The following is a 19,186-nucleotide window of genomic DNA, read 5'->3' on the forward strand; positions in this document are numbered from 1 at the left end:
GTTTGTTTCGCAGCATGGTCAGTGAGGTCGTTAAAGATAAATTAAATAAAAAATTCAACTTCATCTTCATCATCTCCAGCACCACCCCAACATACACATATGTGAAAATTGCTTGTTTCTGTGTTTTGTAGTAAAATATATAGAGAAAGGTAAGTGTTTACAATTACATAATCGATACGCATCGTGTGATTTTAACCAAGTATTGAGTAGGCATTGCCTACTAATTGTCTACTAATTCGTTGATGATGTAAACACTTATCTTCTATATTTTTTACTACAATTTTCACATACTTTATGTTGAGGTGGTGTTTGGAAATTATGAATATGAAGTTGAAAAATTGAGAAATGTCCCTTTAAGATCACACGTCTTCATTTGACTGGCTCCTCCTTCTCGGCAGCGCCCTCATTGACATCCACAGCTGAGTGTTGTCATGCCCGGGCCTCAGAGAGTCGTGCCCGGGGATAATACTCCTGTCCTGCCGCTAGACTCCTATCATAGAGAGAGAACAAGTGATGGCTTCAGGTGGGGGGAGACATCTCATCTCATTCATCAACGTTTCTGAGTTCAGGGGCCCTGCCCTAACTCAAAGATGTATCATATCTGATCTGTTAAGCATAAGAAGCCGTCTTCTTTCATTTAGCAGCCTCTTGATCAAACGCTTCACTCTCAAGTATCAGATCCAGCAAACATTTGGCTGCGACAGGGAACAAGGTACCGTATCAGTACATGAGGGCTCGCTATATACAGGAGTATTATCGTTTCATAAATGATGTGGGACACTTGATTGTTGCTCAGGATTGACGTTGGTGGCAAAAGGGCTGAGTTTTTAGGTATTCTGTGAACTGTGACTACTTCAGACACTTCACTGTGCTTGTGCTTCTTCATAATGCATAGGGTATTAGTTACAGTATATGAATGGCATTCATTTCACATATGACAAATTAATGCAGTGTTTAATCATTGGTCTTGTAATCTACATTAACTCCTATTCCCGCTGTTTCCCTCATTTTCACCTGAGTGCCTCCTCAGTAGCCTGTGGGGGTTGATGTCAAATCAGGCAGAGACTATCGTTCCAAAATGCTGCCACAGCCTTATTGCCCCGTGGGAGCCTGAGATCAAACAACCTATTATGGGAAGTCATTAAGCAGGAAGCGAGGTAAGCACACATTTTGTATCTTAATCAAACTTTACTCATGATTTAAGTCAACAGAATAGAGCACTCAGTGAAACTTCAGAAGGGGACAAAAATGTGACATGGTTTCAGAGATTATAACATTAACATTCATTTGTTATGGAATAACGTTCGACATCATTCAATCCCTTAGTGTTTGATTAAATAGTACTACAGATCTTTCACAGTGCAGTGTTAACAGTAATAAATAACGTTTGATATCATTCAATCTCTTAGTGTTTGATTAAATAGTACTACAGATCTTTCACAGTGCAGTGTTAACAGTAATAAATAACGTTTGATATCATTCAATCCCTTTGTGTTTGATGGAAAAGCAGTACAGATCTTTAGTAATAAATCACTAATAACACATTGTCAGTATGTCCTACAACTATCCAACTTTCATATAGCAGCTCATTCCCTTCCCTTGTTATCTGACAGTGAAACAAACTCTCAAAGACAATCTGAGGGGGAGTGAGCTGCAAAATAAACACTTTAAATGTATTATTAGGGGAAATATACATCAGCTTGTTGAGAGTTGTGCGCTGGGGGGGGGGTTCTAATCATCAAACACACGAGTCATCAGTGAGTTTCTCAGCAGGTGAGCAGTGAGTTCTCTAGGTGTCTGTCCAGTCCTGTCTGACTGTCTCTCTGTGGAGGACTGGGCGCTGGAGATCAGACACTACATCCACACCAGTCTGTGTGTGTGTGCGTGTGCGTGTGAATGTGTGTGCGTGTGTGTGCGTGTTTGTGTGTGTTCGTGTGTGTGTGTGTGTGTTTGTGTGTGTGTGCATCTCCCACCCTCCTTGGAGTGACAATACATCTATACAGACCAGGCTCCCTCATCATCAGGAAGTTTTCTCTTACCCCTTGGGCAGATGAGCAGACTGTGCAATAAGATACATCCTACACACTAGAAAACAAAACAAGTGAAGTGGGTTGAGTCAGCGGATTGAGAGACACAAGGAGCCAGCCTGACTGAGGGCTTCTCCTGATGACCACAACACCTGTCAGCCCTGGTTCCAGTTCTACCTCCTGTTTTAGCTCCTGTGGCTCTTGTGTTCATAAATCCAAAAAGAGTCAAGGACTCGGTAGGTGAAAGCAGTATAGTGACGGCCCCAAACCATTAAATAAAGGTAAAAAAAAATCATAATAATCTCTGTAACATGCTAAGTGGTGCATCTACCAGCACTAGTCAGAAAATGCACATCTTTAATTACTGAAGGAGTAGGCGTCATCAAAGGAGCTAGGATAAAATGGAACTGGGCCTCCTCAACTGGGCCTCCTCAACTGGGCCTCCTCAATATGTGATCTTCAAAGTGTGAGTAGCGTGTTGGTGCAGGAGCGGCAGCTCCCACACGAGGGCGATGTTGCGTGAGAACAGATTGAATAGAGATGGAATTTCAAAGGCTGTGTTTGTAGTGCCGCTCAGGCTCACCTGCAGAATTGGACTAGATTTACAGGTAGGTACACATGCATTCATGCTTATGCCCTGACATGCATGGAGTTATATTTTTTTCTGCATTGGCCAATAGTGTAAATCACAGACCAAAGGTGTAATATGTATTCCCATTGACAAGCTTATCCCCCTTACCCAGGAGACCCTGTAACCAATAAGGGTGATTTTTGTGTGACAATAATTTACAGCGTCACATGGAACGTACAGTATAGGACAAATGCCTTATACATGTATTACACCAGTATCCCACACACTGAGAATAGCGTGTCAATTTCCCATCAGCCTTGACAAAAACAGTCATCTTAAAAGGCTCTTTTAAGCCACCTTATTTACCTGCTTGTCCTCTGATAGGGAGCCCTTGAAAGGCAGAGCCGCTCCAGATAAGACACCGCGACATAACAATATATTCCTGGAGGAGCACTACACTTCAGAGACACCAGAGAGCAGGGGGAACAGATTACCTCAATGCTGGCTGCAGGAATGCCCATTTAAAGGAAGGTGTTTTGTCCTGTTCTGTTTAAGGATTTACCTGGGGAGCTTTGAACAGCATGTACCTCAGTTTATTTTGCCAACTTTGTCCCAGCAATGCTCATTCTGCTTCATTTGAGTAGATTGGGTTGGACTGAATTAGACTTTAGAAAATGAGAAAATCATGAATGATTCAACAACAAACATGACCCTGGGTCCAGTGAGAATGAATTAAGGATCAATAACACAGAAGGTGATCAGATAAGAAGAGAACTATAGTTCTAATCATCTAATCTACTGCTCCAAGGTTCAATGGGTTTTAAAAGATATCAGACATGTAGGTGTTGAAAGCAGTTCAACCGGTTAGTATAGTAAATTCAGTCACACATTAAATTACTTTTTGTGAGACTCCAAAGTTAGAATGAAGACCCCATTGGGATTGTGTGGGTGCCATAACAGTTACCTAGCAAACATAATCCAGCAAAGTGCTGCCATCATCTGGGTAAAATAGAGAATTACAAGGTAGCAATGTGGCATAGTCTTTTCTCACGCTCTGCAGCCATCAGGAAGGATTTCTGAAGCATGCATCTATATAGGTCTTATAGAAGGTTTATGATGACTTCGTAAACATTTTTGTTTATTGAAAGTGTGACCCAAAATTCTATAGAAAGGAGGAAGTATGACAACAACAGTATTGATTGCCATATTATCAGACGTGTGCTAAATCTGTTCTGGACCCTCCAGTAGAGGGTGATATGACCCTTCCTCTGGGACCCTGTGACACCACATGCCACTACAGTTGGTTGAGAGTGAATGAGAGCCACAGAGGCTGTCTGCACAATGTTGCTGCCTGCCAGGCTGGTTTTGTCCTGATGCTGCTGGACAGCTGCCTTTCTGATTTTCCTTTTCCTAGAAGAGGCCTGGATCAGAACTCAGCAGGACAAAGCAGGCAGGGCACAGCTGCCGAAAGGACAGCTGGCCTATAGCACTCTGCAGCAGGTGAGGATCGGACTGGCGGCATGAACTGAGGCTCACTGATAACATTGCTTTGCTCTCTCTCTCTCTAACTCTCTCACTCTCTCTCTCTCTCTCTCTCTCTCTCTCTCTGGTATCTCTCTCTCTCTACTTCAAGGCTCCGCTCTGCAAACAAACAGCACTTCACATCAAATGCTGCCAGCTTTACCGCTTGTAAACCTGTGTGCCAACGACCATGACCCTCTTCTTCATAATGCTGTGTCAGTGGAAAATGCAAGAGCACAAAGCGGACAACTCTGAGAAGCACTATCTGTAAGAGCATTTTGTGTTGGTAAGAGAGATCATTTAGAAAAGGAGAGAGAGAAAGCAGCATTCTCTAGAAAGCAGTATTCTAGACAGGCGACAGCTGGTATCGAAAGTAAGAGGAAAACCCTGCAGTCGTTATACTGTAACTAACTTACACATCACAGCGTACATCACTTCACAGGCTACTCTTTATGGTTGCAGTGTTACCTCTCTGGAGGACAGAAACTAAAAGCACATTTACAATCTTACAAGCTAATGAAGAGGATAAAGCTACTTCTCTCTCTACTGTTTAATAAATGACATTATGCAGTAAGAGGCTGGTTACTACAGCAGCTGTTCTGTTGTGTGACGTAACAATGGTCGTGCAGTTTGACCTGAGGCACATGGCGGTTGGCTGACTGGCAAAGTAGTGCACTACAGATGTAGGATCTTAATTTGAGCCAGTTTGCTACAGCAGGACAATAATCCTGCATCAACAGGAATTGTCAATTATTACATGGATTTTAATGAATTACATTTTCTGTAAGGGTAAATCAAGTCTGAAGTTTCAAAGTGGAAATGACACATTTCAGAAGCCTTTTAATACCTCAAATATACTACAGGAAAGTTCTCCTGCAGCAGGTTGCTCAAATGAAGATCCTACATCATTCAGTAGGGAATAGGGTGTCATTTGGGATACGGTCTGGCGGTAGGAGGTAGGAGGTAGGGCTACAGCATTGCTCTTCTCCTTCCACTGCCCTGGCCCATTCTTCACTGTTTGTCCAGCTCATGTTCACTGGCCTGTGAGAAAGGATTAGGGTTTCAGGCTTTCCATTCCTCTATACGGAACCCTCCTTCAAAAGCATTCCATGCATAACAAAATAGTATGTACTATGTCCCTCTCCTTCCTCTCTATTGCCCCCTCCATCTCCACCCCCCGCCCCTACACACCAACACATGCGCATGCAAACAAGCCTGATGTCTTTTTAACAAATGTTCCCCACTAGGTAGGGATCAAAGTGAGAAAGACTTGTACAGCAGAATCATATCCATGCAATGTATTTACTTGACTTTGCTCACAGAGACCAGAGGCGTACAGTGTTTTCTCATGTTATGACAAAAAACACAATATTGGCTCAGTATGGGACACTAACATACTATAAAGACAAAAGATGCAGCGGTCTCCTGGGTCATTTTTTATTTTCCATTTATTGTGCAGTAAAAACACATGATTGATAATGTCATGTCTCTGGTCGTTTCGAGCTGATGACACAAGATGGCACAATGTTTATTATTTTTATCAAAATGGTGTTAAATCACGATCAGAAAACAACCTATGGCTTAATAGGTAAAGATACCATTTACAAAAGTCCATCATATCTGCTTTCAATTTGTACAAAAGCTGTATATACATATATATATATATATATATATATATATATATATATATATATATATATATATATGGCCATCGTCGACCTAATGGGGATACAGGCTTCTTAACTGAAACAACTTAAAAAGGGCTTATAAAGATGTAATAAAGGAGTTATAACAACGTTATTACGTCAGGTTGGTTATTATGGCACCAGGTTCAATCAATGCTTTCTACTAGCTCCCTGCAGGACCCATTTGGATAATGGTATTAAATCCTAAGTTTTTATTATAATGTTATACCAGAACTATCATCATAGGCAAATAAAAAAGTAAAACTCAGATGAAATTAACGTATAATTGTGTCTGTGGCATGAGGTATTGTGAAGGAAACAGGAGCTCTATTTAAAAAAAACAATTTGAATAGAGCAGAAATCTTATAACAAGAGTTTTTAAAAAATCTGATCACATACCAATACAACTATGAAAGAAGGACAATATCAATAATATCATATAATTTTTGTATTTTATTACATGGCAGTATATTGACATTTTAATAAAAATATCTACAAAGTAGCAGCAAACAATTGATAAGAAAAGAAAGCATTGTTTTTATTTCATTTTTAATTTCATTTAGTCGTGAAACTTAGCTGGGAATATTCCTCCATAGCAGCCTCATTTTAAGGAGTGTTCACTCATTATTTTTCTGTCATTATACAATCAAACGCATTGATTCTGCAGTTTACCCACATACTGTACTTCATGGCCCCCTATCACTCCCCTAACAACCCCTTAGCAACTTCAGTTATGTCTTCCAGATTCATCCTCCACAGATCTCTAACAATACAAAAAATACATATTGAATTTGTGCAAAATGTTATAAAAGCCTTTTAAATGTTTATTTGATGACAGGGGAACATTTTAAACATTTTGTTTTTAAATTGAGCTTTTCCTCAACATTCAGGACACTAAGGCAATGCAATGATTTCATAGTAATATTTTGAGTTTACTTCCACCTCGCCTTTCAAATTATTGAATGGTTTGACATATTGACATGAAATAGCCTTCTGTCATCATGATCCACACTGGCCTTGAAAATAGAATATTGTGCAATAAATAGTTGTTGTTCATGTAACTATAAATTACAAGCTTCAGATTCAATTCAAGCAGTTAGAAAAGTTCAAATCTGTCATCAACTATCATGAGGAGAACTGATAGAAAGGTGCCTTCTTTTGAGGATGGCACCGCCATCTTTCACTGTGTCTTTACTAATTAAGAAAGCTTGGGTCCAGGTACTATAGCTGGATAAATAGATTCAACTTCCCCAAAACATCCTACTATGTCCTGCCTTTCCCACATAACACCACATTTAGACATCTCTGAGGCAGGTCTGTCGTTGTTCCCAAACCATTCCATTCTTCTCAAAAAATAGTCAGTAAAGAGTTATTGACCCAAAGTGCGTTTCTGATGGAATGTTTTTAGAAAGTAAGACAGAGTAACACTTCTATAAAGACTGTGGACTGTGTTAGCTTACATAGAGAGAGCATACAGGACAGCTAGCTAATCATTCTGTGGCAGAATGCAATGCTGCAAGTATTCAGTACAATAGAATGTAGGCTTCTTCCTGACGACATTCTGAAGTAACTGTACCGTACTGGCTAGCTTGCTGTCTTCCGAAGGCAGTGTGTCAGCAGATATGACAAGAGGTAATCCACAGTCCTCTGATGATAATTGAAAAAAGTACGCTAAACAAAATTACATTGTATATGGTTACATTCTCCATTTAAAAATAACAGGAGGTTAGAAGACTCGATTTTCTAAACAATATCTCAAAGTTGGTTAAACGTTGAGGCAAGCATGGACATACCAAACAAACCAGGCACAGCAAAACCTCTGCTCCTTTAGAAGTGGGTTTAATTAACACACTTTAAAATGCCTATGTCATCAAACAACTTCAAACTAGCTTTTTATGTGAGAAATTGCAGGTGTTTGGTACTCAATCTGTAGTTGAACAAAAAGAAGACCTAGTTCATTATTCTATAGTTTGTCTATGTTGCACATACAGCACTACATCTCATTTTCTTCTCTTATTCAAGCTTGTTTTGGAACCACGCCCAATTGATGCTGCCTTAAACCAGTGAAGGGACAGAGAGCAATATAGGAAGACCTGGCTGATCCCTTACAACACATGTTGGGAGCCAGACAAGACGTTCAGGCCAGGCCAGACCAGTCCCTGTGCTATGAGCACAGGTATGTAAGTAGGTGAGAGCGCAGTAAGCGGGGAGCGGTGCTGCTGAGACAGTGTCAATCAGCGCATCCTCTTCTCTCCCTGCAGCCCTCTCCTCCAGCTATGGCCTCTCCTTGGAGTGCACCAGACAACACTGTCCCACTCAGATGTTCACATCTCTCACGTCCGTAGGCGTGCACGAGAGGTCCACCTCCTCATCCATGCTCTTGGTGTCTGTGGAAACAGCATGTTGCTGTGCCTGACGGAGACTGGTCTCCAATAAGGACTCGATCTGTTCCTGACACGCCCGTAGACAGTCCTGCAGAAGGAGACACATTGTTAGTGATGAGATATGAACTAGCGTTAGATGGTCTCTCAGTAATGAGCGCCACTTACAGTCAGAGGCATTTGACTTACAGGTGGCCTTTTGGTCTGCCTTCTAACAACAATGATCAATCTATCTGAACAATACAGATGCAGGATCTTAATTTGAGCACTCTTCTGTTGATGAGAATTTCCCCTGCACTGCAGGTAATGCAAACTTGTAGTGTATTCAAGGTTTAAAAAGGCTTCTAAAGTTTGTAATATCCACTTTCAAATTTCAGACTTGATTTGCCTATAATGTCAAATGTATCAACCCCTATAAAAAATATCCATGAATTATAATCCACAAAATAATTCACGTTTCCTGTTGCTGACGTATTTTCATGCTGTTAGCAAACTGTCTCAAATTAAGATCCTACATCTGTATACATTATTAGAATGGTATGACAATGGTACCAATGACCGCGGCTAAGGAGTCGTGGCAGCACACATAGAACCACAAGGGCAGGGTGGTACTCTACTGGGAAGGCCTGTGACTATGTGAGGATTAGGAGGAACACAATACATCCAGAACGACTGGAAACCCAATCTGCTAGCACCCATTTATGGCCCCAAAACAATAGGAGCTAAAGCAATTCACTGGGCCAAGGATAAGAGGGCCAGACCCTCAGTCAGGTGGGGGAAGGAGAGCCCCAGGGATCTCATTCTAATGATTACGGTTCTTATTACCTGGATCAAAGAGGCCTGTGGAAACTAGAGCCAGACCAGTGGAGGAAGGATTCAGAAGTTATTCTATTGCTAACAATACTAAGTTATTAACCTAAAAGAGAGGATGGCTTAAAAGTGTTGTTTTAAAAAAAAGTAATTTGTGACATTCCTCTGAAATAATGAGAGATTCTGTATTGAATTATGAAATTAGGACTGTGTTCTGTGTTTGTTATGTGAATATGCACAACAGACTTCTAGAAAAAAGGGTACATACTCAAAAGTGCATTTAATCATGGTGCCTCCTCTACTTTAATTTGACTTAGATGTTTTCCTCCTTTCCTTTTGGACGCCACAAGAGTTAGGCCCCTGTACCAATGACCATGGAAACAATGAGCGAGAACGTTTTCACACTGTTGTTGTGTAGCTGACTTCACTCGCCTCTCATTTCCTAGCCCCTTTCAGAGACAGGGTTTATGGCATGGCTACCTGCTGCTCCACATCCGTCTCTCAGATCTCTCTCTCCTCTCTGGTTCTACTGTCATCCCCTCTCCCCCACGAGTTACCACATAGTGGAAGCAATGAGATCAATAAATGGAATCTGTGGACGATACATCTCAAACTGACTAAAGAGTCAGGCATAGATAAAGTATGAAAAGCTGTGCATAATTATGATACATTTGTTATATTAGGAGCTCTTCGGAGCTATATGTTCAAGTTCAATGTTTTTGCATGAGACTGGGTTGTCCTCGCGTACCGGGTCACTTCTGATGACTTGGGACAGGAAGTAAGTCAGTTGCTGGGATGACATTGCATCGTCCATCTTCAGATGCAGCCCCTGCACAGCAGCCGCCACACTGCCCGCTGCAATCATTGACGGAGGGTTGGCAATGAATTTGACATCTGGTGGAATGTGAGAGAGAGAGAGAGAGAGAGAGAGAGAGGAAGAAAGAAAGAAAGGCAACAGGTCAAATTCCTGAAGCAAGCAAATTCCATCCACCACCCTGGCAGTGAAGGGTGAAGAGGAGGTATGGGGGAGGAAGAAGAGGTGATGGGGATGGGGGAGGAGGGAGATGGGGCAGTTTAATGTGACACAACCAGATAATGGCAAGGGAGAGAGGAGAGAGACCGTGCGTCCAGCAGAATCAGAACAGAGGCATTCTAAAGTTCTAGTGACATCATGCTGATATGTGGCAGGATGCCCTGCCTGGTACTGATGAACTATGCTGTAGGTCCCAGACCTTATTACACCCCTGCAGCCATCATCCCTCCTCCTCTCTCCAGACCCCTCTCTCTATCCTCCCCTTCCAGCGCCCTCTCTCTATGCCCCTATCTCGGTATTCCTCTCTCCAGACCCCTCTCTATCCTCCCCTTCCAGCCCCCTCTCTCTATCCTCCTTTCTCCAGCCCACTCTCTCTATCCTCTCTATCTATCATCCTCTCTCTGTCCACTTAGAGAGTAAATTGGCATGCATACAGCACATTAGGTAAGATTAAAGAGCAGATAAAACATGTAATTAAAAAAGGGGGAACCCTATTGCACAGGGGGAAACCTATTGCACAGGGGGAAACCTATTGCACAGGGGGAACCCTATTGCACAGGGGGAAACCTATTGCACAGGGGGAACCCTATTGCACAGGGGGAAACCTATTGCACAGGGGGAAACCTATTGCACAGGGGGAAACCTATTGCACAGGGGGAAACCTATTGCACAGGGGGAACCCTATTGCACAGGGGGAAACCTATTGCACAGGGGGAAACCTATTGCACAGGGGGAACCCTATTGCACAGGGGGAAACCTATTGCACAGGGGGAACCCTATTGCACAGGGGGAAACCTATTGCACAGGGGGAACCCTATTGCACAGGGGGAAACCTATTGCACAGGGGGAAACCTATTGCACAGGGGGAAACCTATTGCACAGGGGGAAACCTATTGCACAGGGGGAACCCTATTGCACAGGGGGAAACCTATTGCACAGGGGGAAACCTATTGCACAGGGGGAACCCTATTGCACAGGGGGAAACCTATTGCACAGGGGGAACCCTATTGCACAGGGGGAACCCTATTGCACAGGGGGAACCCTATTGCACAGGTGGAACCCTATTGCACAGGTGGAAACCTATTGCACAGGGGGAACCCTATTGCACAGGGGGAAACCTATTGCACAGGGGGAAACCTATTGCACAGGGGGAAACCTATTGCACTTGTTGGAATAATGAGCATACCAGCATGCCAGCAGCATACCACCCTGCATACCACTGCTGGCTTGCTTCTGAAGCTAAGCAGGGTTGGTCCTGGTCAGTCCTTGGATGGGAGACCAGATGCTGCTGGAAGTGGTGTTGGAGGCCAGTAGGAGGCACTCTTTCCACTGGTCTAAAAAATATCCCAAGGTGCCGTCTCTCGGATGGGACGTTAAACGGGTGTCCTGACTCTCTGAGGTCATTAAAAATCCCATGGTACTTATCGTAAGAGTAGGGGTGTTAACCCTGGCTAAATTCCCAATCTGGCCCTCAAACCATCACGGTTACCTAATAATCCCCAGTTTACAATTGGCTCATTCATCCCCCTCCTCTCCCCTGTAACTATTCCCCAGGTCGTTGCTGTAAATGAGAATGTGTTCTCAGTCAACTTACCTGGTAAAATAACGAATAAATAAAATAAAAATGTTGGTAATTATTTATTCAGCCCAAGAGCTGCTTAATAATCACACACAGAGAAAGAAAGATTCACCTCTAAACACGCTGCACCTCTAGTCCAAACCCCCTCTACTGCACCTCCAGCCCAAACCCCCTCTATTCCCTCTACCCACTCCAGCCAAAACCTCCTCTGCCCCCTCCAGCCCAAACCCAATCTACCCCCTCTAGCCAAAACACACTCTACCCATCCAGCCATAAATGCCCTCTACCCCCTCCACATCTAGCCCAAACCCCTCTACCCACTCCACCTCCAGTCCAAACCCCCCTCCTCCTCCTGCACCTCCAGCCAAAACCCCCTCTACCCACTCCAGCCCCAACCCCTCCAACTCCAGCCCAAACCCCCTCTATCCCTCCAGCCAAAACCTCCTCTGCCCCCTCCACCTCCAGCCCAAACCCAATCTACCCCCTCTAGCCAAAACACACTCTACCCATCCAGCCATAAATGCCCTCTACCCCCTCCACATCTAGCCCAAAACACCTCTACCCCCTCCAGCCCAAACCCCATCTACCCCTCCTCCACCTCCATCCAACCCCTTTTACCCCCTCCAGCCCAAAACCCCTCTACCCCCAGTACAAACTGCCTCTACCCCCTCCACCTCCAGCCTAAACCCTCTCTATCCCCCTCTACCTCCAGCTCAAAACCCCTCCACCCCAAACTGCCTCTACCCCCTCCCCCTCCAGACCAAACCCTCTTTATGCCCTCCACCTCCAGCCCAAACCCTCTCTACCCCCTAACCTCCAGCCCAAACTACCTCTACCCCTCCACCTCCAACTCAAACCCTCTCTACCCCCTCAAGCTCAAACCCCCTCCAGCCAAACCCCCTCTACTCCCTGCAGCCAAACCTCCTTTCCTTCCTCTTCTCTGCAGCCTCACAATGCAATAAATCACCCTTCAACTAGCTCTGCTGGTACCCCGCTCTGGAAAGATCACGTCTCACTTCCTATTTTTAAGTGGTTAGAGAGACAATGCATCTACTCCAGGCAGCGGTGCTCTCACACACACACACACGCACACACACACACACAGAGGGGCTCCTCGGGCAGGGCACATTGTGAAACAACAGGTCTAATCACCAGGCGCAGACCATTAATTTGACCATATTAATTAGGAGGCCTCCCAGTCTAGGAGACAAGCCCCCTTTAAACCCACCAACCCATGCAAAGAGTATGGGGCATCACTGTGACTGAGCTCCCATTACAAGAGCCTGCACCACAAAGAGTTTAGAGACAAGGCTTGAGGTAGAGAGCTGTCAGATTAATTGAACTTGACACTGGCATAAAGGCAAGCCAGAGAGCCATTATCTGGGCCAATATCCTCACTTGATCTACCCAATCATATCCTCACTAAATCTACTCAATCATAACCTCACTAAATCTACCCAATCATATCCTCACTAAATCTACCCATTCATAGGCTCCCCTTAAAGAGAAAGGAACTAAATGCATGAAAGACTTTAGATTAAATGTAGGAATGCCAGCCAGTAGCCGCCCTTAAGGAACTATATAAACAAGAGACTCCACAGTCTCAGAAAAAAGGAGACATAAAAAGGGGATCATCTCTTCTATGGTGGCAAGATGAAGGAAATACAGTAAATACATTTCACAGATGTGTATTTCACAGAGGTATTTCACAGGGGTATATTTCACAGAGGTATTTCACAGAGGTATTTCACAGGGGTATATTTCACAGGGGTGTATTTCACAGGGGTATTTCACAGGGGTATTTCACAGAGGTATTTCACAGGGGTATTTCACAGGAGTATTTCACAGGGGTATTTCACAGGGGTATTTCACAGGGGTGTATTTCACAGAGGTATTTCACAGGGGTATTTCACAGGGGTGTGTCAAAGCCTATCGAAACACCTTTGACAACAACAATTTGGCAGCAGTTCAAAACTACACTGAACAAGAATATAAACATAACAGGTAAAGTGTTGGTCCCATGTTTCATGAGCTGAAATAAAAGTTCCCAGAAATGTTCCATACTCACAAAAAGCTTATTTCTCTCAAATGTTGTGCACAAATTTGTTTACATCCCTGTTAGTGAGCATTTCTCCTTTGCCAAGAAAATCCATCCACCTGACAGGTGTGGCATATCAAGAAGCTGATTAAACAGCATTAACATTACACAGGTGCACCTTGGGCTGGGGGCCACTCTAAAATGTGCACTTTTGTCACACAACACAATGCCACAGATGTCTCAAGATTTGCGGGAGCATGCAATTGGCAGGACTGTCCACCAGACCTGTTGCCAGAGATTTGAATGTTCATTTCTCTACCATAAGCCGCCTCCACGTCATTAAAGAGAATTTGGCAGTACGTCCAACTGACCTCACAACTGCATACGTGTATGGCGTTGTGTGGGCAAGCGGTTTGCTGATGTCAACGTTATGAACAGAGTGCCCCATCATGGCAATGGGGTTATGGTATGGGCAGGCATAAGTTACGGACAACGAACACAATTGCATTTGACCAATGGCAATTTGAATGTACAGAGATACTGTGAAGACATCCTGAGGCCCATTGCAGTGTCATTCATCTGCCGCCCTCACCTCATGTTTCAGCATGATAATGCACAGACCCATGTCGCAAGGATCTATACACAATTCCTGGAAGCTGAAAATGTTCCAGTGGCCTGCATACTGACCAATCATGTCTTCCATTGAGCATGTTTGGGATGCTCTGGATGGACGTGTGCGACAGCGTGTTCCAGTTAGGGCCAATATCCAGCAACTTCGCAAAGCCATTGAAGAGGAGTGGGACAACATTCCACAGGCCCCAATTAACAGCCTGATCAACTCTATGTGAAGATGTGTCATGCTGCATGAGGCAAATGGTGGTCACACCAGATACTGACTGGTTTTCTGGTCCATGCCTTACTTTTTCATATGTATCTTTGACCAATAGATGCACATCTGTATTCCCAGTCTTGTGAAATCCATAGATTAGGGCCCAATTAATGTATTTCCTTATATGAAATGTAACTTAGTAAAATCTTTCAAATTGTTGCATGTTGCACTTATATTTGGTTCAGAATAGTTAAATCCCTTCCTTAGAAGTATTACTCATCACAAATAGCACATACAGGATCTTCAACATGCTTTCACACTCTCTTGTCTTCCACTCCCTACCCCCACCACCTCCATCCCAAACCCCCTCTACCCCTCCACCTCCAGCTCAAACCCCCTTTATCCCCCTCCACCTCCAGCCCAAACCACCTTCAGGACCATTCATTCAATCTCATAAATTAAGCAGTAACTTCAAACAGCACCTTGAGATTTCCCCTGACTTACCACAGGGCAAAATAGTTTCCTCTAGCACAAATCCACTTTTGTTGAGGGAAGGAGGAGGTACAGGTTTGAAACCTACAGAGCAGGTATTCTCCTCAGTATCATCTTGGTTAAAAGTCTGCCTGCAATTGGAGAGCAGTCTTCCATTGTGCAGGCCTATGACAGAGCTTAAAGGATTTCTACATGGTGGAAAATGGACGGTGCAACAGCAGCTATGTCTAAGTATCTCCCTGAAGTATTTGCCCTACTGATCAGACATAAGGAGAAGACAATATATATGTAACTCACAGCTTTCACTATGGGATTGATCACGCCATTGACAAATATCAATGTAACTGCTTACCTTAAAAACCCATCTTTAGTACCACACAGACAGTATATCTATAACCCAGCTGGATATGTAGGCCTACAACAGCCCTCTAAATCAGTAGCACTAAATAACAACAACAAGAGCAGTCAGCAGTATACAGATGCAGGATCTTAATTTGACAAAGTTTTCTACAGCAGGAAAGTAATCCTACAGTCACAGGAAATCTGAATTATTATGTGGATTATAATTAATGGATGTTTTTGTAAGGAAAAATCAATGCTGAAATGTCTAAATGGAACTGACAAACTTCAGAAGCCTTTAAAACCTCAAATACACTACAAGTTTTAAATGTCCTGCATTGAAGGAAGGTTCTCCTGTAACAGGGTGATCAAATTAAGGTCCTACATCTGTAACAAGACAGGCAGGTGGTGGTGGAGCTCCCGTTATGCATACCTGTAGCACAGAGGGCCACAAAGGTCTGGGCATGCTTGCGCAGGATTTGCTCGGTGTCCTGATGGATGGGTAGTTTGGAGAGGAAATGGTCTATGAAATCGTGCGCAGTCACTGAGGCTAGATCCCATTTCAGTTTGTTCAATACTAGTAGTTCCATTTGCTGCAGGAGAGAGAGAGAGAGAGAGAGAGAGAGAGAGAGAGAGAGAGAGAGAGAGAGAATAACCTGTAGTAGGACAATGTGCAAGGGTTCAAGACACCAACACACCACTAGAGGGGGTATGCACCACACAGGCCTACGCTCTGCCACTGTGCCAATGACTTATCATTACAATCATTGATAAAGTATGTTATGGGAATTAGGTTTGAGAATTTAATTCAGAATTTGAGTTGTTTTTTCATTTTAAATGATTGCTCTCACAAAGTTAACCACGGCTATATGGACTATAATGAACACATCAATTATAGTTATGATTATAGGCATACACTATGCTATGTTATACAAAAGCTCGTTAACAGAATCTACATTGGTTACAACTAATGTGAACATGATGAGGAAGTCAAATTACCAGCAAATCGATTGGTCGGATGGAATTGTCAGTGTATATGCACAACTTCTCTGCGGTTAGAGGAATGGTCTCCTTCATTTTAGACGCCAGAAACATGCAGGTAGCTCCCAATAATTGTAGTCGGGTCTTCTTTGTCGGTTCAACAGACAAATATCTGTCCAAAAAATTCATAGCGAGGGGAAAAACCTCCTCTTCGCATTTCTGTTCTTCACACACCTGTGATCAAAAACCAAAGGAAAGATGTGTTACATATCCTGTCTATACCTGTATAGGCCTATATCTATATACTACAAAGTAGTGGTGGGCACCAATATTGATCATTCAATATTATATCAATACAATTTGATATCGATATGAGCAAGGCATATCATGATATTGGTTTATTCTCCCTGTTAACCTACACTGTTCTGTAAAAGAAGAAAAGCATACATGACTGTTCCTGCATGCAAAAAAAGGCTTCGGATTTATGCATACTTAATTGCCTGCTGATGGGCCAACAACTGTTGGCATCAGGGATCCCCTTGTTTTCAAACTGGTTGGGTAGCTTTAGGCTACCAGAACATTTACCCCAGCAGATGATGGCAATCCGAAAGCAGTTGTGTGTCCTGTTCTTTCTACAAACCGATATGATATCAATATCAAATCGAAAAATGCAGAGATTTTACATATTGGTGACCATCACTACTACAAAGTCATCAACAAACAATAACACGAGTCATACATGCATATAAGTGCATATTATGTGACCGTAAATGCAGATGTAAGACCTTTTGGATTAATCTACAACATTTTGACATACATTTTATTTCACTCGTGGACACAAAGGTGGCCTCAAGGCAAGCACATGGCGTAGAAAGCAATTGCAGTTCGTCATATTTTCAAAAAATATTTTTTAATATTTTTAAATTGTTTTAGCATGTAACAATTGAATGTAAACAGTCCAATACGTATACTTCATCGGACAGAAGTGTCTTATTCCGAATAGCTAAAATAATACTGGTCAAAAATAACTTTTTTGTAAGCCACTAAATTGGACAAGGACCATGCGCCCACATCTCATTACAGCATGCAACTTTAGAAATTAATAAAAAGTATATTCGTCCACATCACGAGAACATTTTTATCATGTAAATTTGAAGCAATGTCTCTTCTTTCATTATATGACACTTTCATTGCATTTTCTCAGAAGGGATCGAAGCTATTAACCATATTTAGACTAGATTCGACCTTTACAACTCCCACATCCACGTTGATGGTTCAGTTGGAAGTTTGCTTTATCAAGTTGTAACTTAACAATATAAACATAGCTCCAAATGCATATGAATTCAATTAGCCTACTATATCGAAAACATCAGTGACAAAATTATAACATTTTTAAAAACACAAAAGTGCTATAAACCACAAGAAAACAAAGATGGCGCATTTTGGCACTTGTGACTGCATACGTGTACATTGACTTTAATTTAGAGAATTATGAAACTAAATTGTTCGTTCCCTTGAATACATAATATAAGGGAATATTTGACGTCATTTGCAGCATGTATCTGGTGAAATGAGGCTCAATGAGTCTCACAGACAACCTCTCAATGTAGTCCAAATTATAAACTGGGTGAATAACTAGGTCTACTGTAATAAACACATTTTAAAGGTAGGCCTATAGAAAATGTTGACCAACACAGGACAAGTAATCTTTATAGTTAGTTAGTTAGTAGCGTATGTTGCCTGTTATTATTCCAAAGGGCATATAGGCTAGACCTATATGTTTCAGTGAATGGAATGTTATGTATCTGTTAGAAAGTGTTTCTTGAACAAACCTCTAGCATCCATGTAGAAACAATTCTCCTCATGCAAGGTACAATCTCTTTCTGTACACATTTGAAGTAGTTCGTTGCTGGGAGATAACTGTCTTCGGCTTTTAGCATTGTCTGCAAAACTCTATCGTTGAGCAGGTTCGAGTCTTGGTAAGCTCTCCGGATGGTCTCCACTTCACAGCACAGCAACTGACGTTCCATTCCTTCGGCTTCGGCAGTCGCTCGAGCAATGAGAGAGACAGAGAGAGACTGATAGAGAAACTGATTGATTGCTTCCCCTAAAAGTACCTTGGATGTTGCTCTGCTCTGTCTGCTGCGACTGCTGTGTCGAAGCTCTCAGGAGGCGACCCAACTCTGCTCTCCTCAATAAACTCCCCTCCCCTCCGCGCACTTTGTCAGTGACGTGCCTGTTGTTATTAGAGAGCAGATTAAAGGAAGGCGGCGTCCACCGTGAGAGACAGTCAGAGAGAGAGAGAGAGAGAATTCGACATACCAATTAGGATCTGGCTAAAAAATATTTGAATCAGTTAAAGAACTCATTGCCCTTTATGGTTGTGAGGTTTAGGGTCTGCTCACGAACCAATAATTCACAAAATGGGACAAACACCCAATTGAGACTGCAGAATTCTGCAAAAATATCATCCGTGTATAATGTAAAACACCAAATAATGCATGCAGAACAGAATTAGGCCGATACCCGCTAATTATAAAAATCCAGAAAAGAGCCGTTAAATTCTACAACCATCTGAAAGGAAGCGATTCCAAAACCCCCCATAACAAAGCCATAGCCTACTGTACAGAGAGATTAACCTGGAGAAGAGCCCTCTAAACCAGCTGGTCCTGGGGCACTGTTCACAAACACAAACAGAACCCACAGAGGACACCAACCAAATCCCGAGAAAACAAAAAGATAATTACTTGACACATTGGAAATAATTGACAGAAAAACAGAGCAAACTAGAATGCTGTGTGGCCCTAAACAGAGAGTACACAGTGGCAGAATACCTGACCATTGTGACCGACACCTCAATTAAGGAAATATTTGACTATGTACAGACTGAGTGAGCATAG

General features: G+C 42.8%; 1 protein-coding gene and 1 long non-coding RNA gene across 2 annotated transcripts; one reads left to right on the top strand and one right to left on the bottom strand.

The window, feature by feature from the left end:
- The first annotated feature begins 531 nt into the window (after positions 1 to 531).
- LOC121840090 lies at positions 532 to 5,754 on the top strand. Its single transcript, XR_006079387.1, has 3 exons — positions 532 to 712; positions 1,031 to 4,098; positions 4,232 to 5,754. It is a non-coding gene; the product is annotated as an uncharacterized LOC121840090 (long non-coding RNA).
- A 485-nt stretch (positions 5,755 to 6,239) lies between these two features.
- Positions 6,240 to 18,503, bottom strand: LOC112218887 (G1/S-specific cyclin-D1). Its single transcript, XM_024380115.2, has 5 exons — positions 18,119 to 18,503; positions 16,305 to 16,520; positions 15,739 to 15,898; positions 9,744 to 9,889; positions 6,240 to 8,276 (listed from the first exon to the last, which is right to left on the bottom strand). The coding sequence occupies exons 1-5, from the start codon at positions 18,314 to 18,316 to the stop codon at positions 8,121 to 8,123; spliced, it is 876 nt and encodes a 291-aa protein (XP_024235883.1). The 5' UTR covers positions 18,317 to 18,503; the 3' UTR covers positions 6,240 to 8,120.
- Positions 18,504 to 19,186: the final 683 nt, after the last annotated feature.

This window comes from Oncorhynchus tshawytscha, linkage group LG19 (genome assembly GCF_018296145.1).
Source record: "Oncorhynchus tshawytscha isolate Ot180627B linkage group LG19, Otsh_v2.0, whole genome shotgun sequence".
NCBI lineage: Eukaryota > Metazoa > Chordata > Actinopteri > Salmoniformes > Salmonidae > Oncorhynchus > Oncorhynchus tshawytscha.

Bases quoted from the DNA above. Each gene is read 5' to 3' on its own strand.
- LOC112218887 (XM_024380115.2), bottom strand. From the start codon at position 18,316: ATGGAACGTCAGTTGCTGTGCTGTGAAGTGGAGACCATCCGGAGAGCT. The intron at 15,899-16,304 runs GTAATTTGACTT...TCTCTCCTGCAG, and splicing joins TCCGACCAATCGATTTGCTG to CAAATGGAACTACTAGTATT. The intron at 9,890-15,738 runs GTATGCATAACG...ACATTCCACCAG, and splicing joins TGTGGCCCTCTGTGCTACAG to ATGTCAAATTCATTGCCAAC.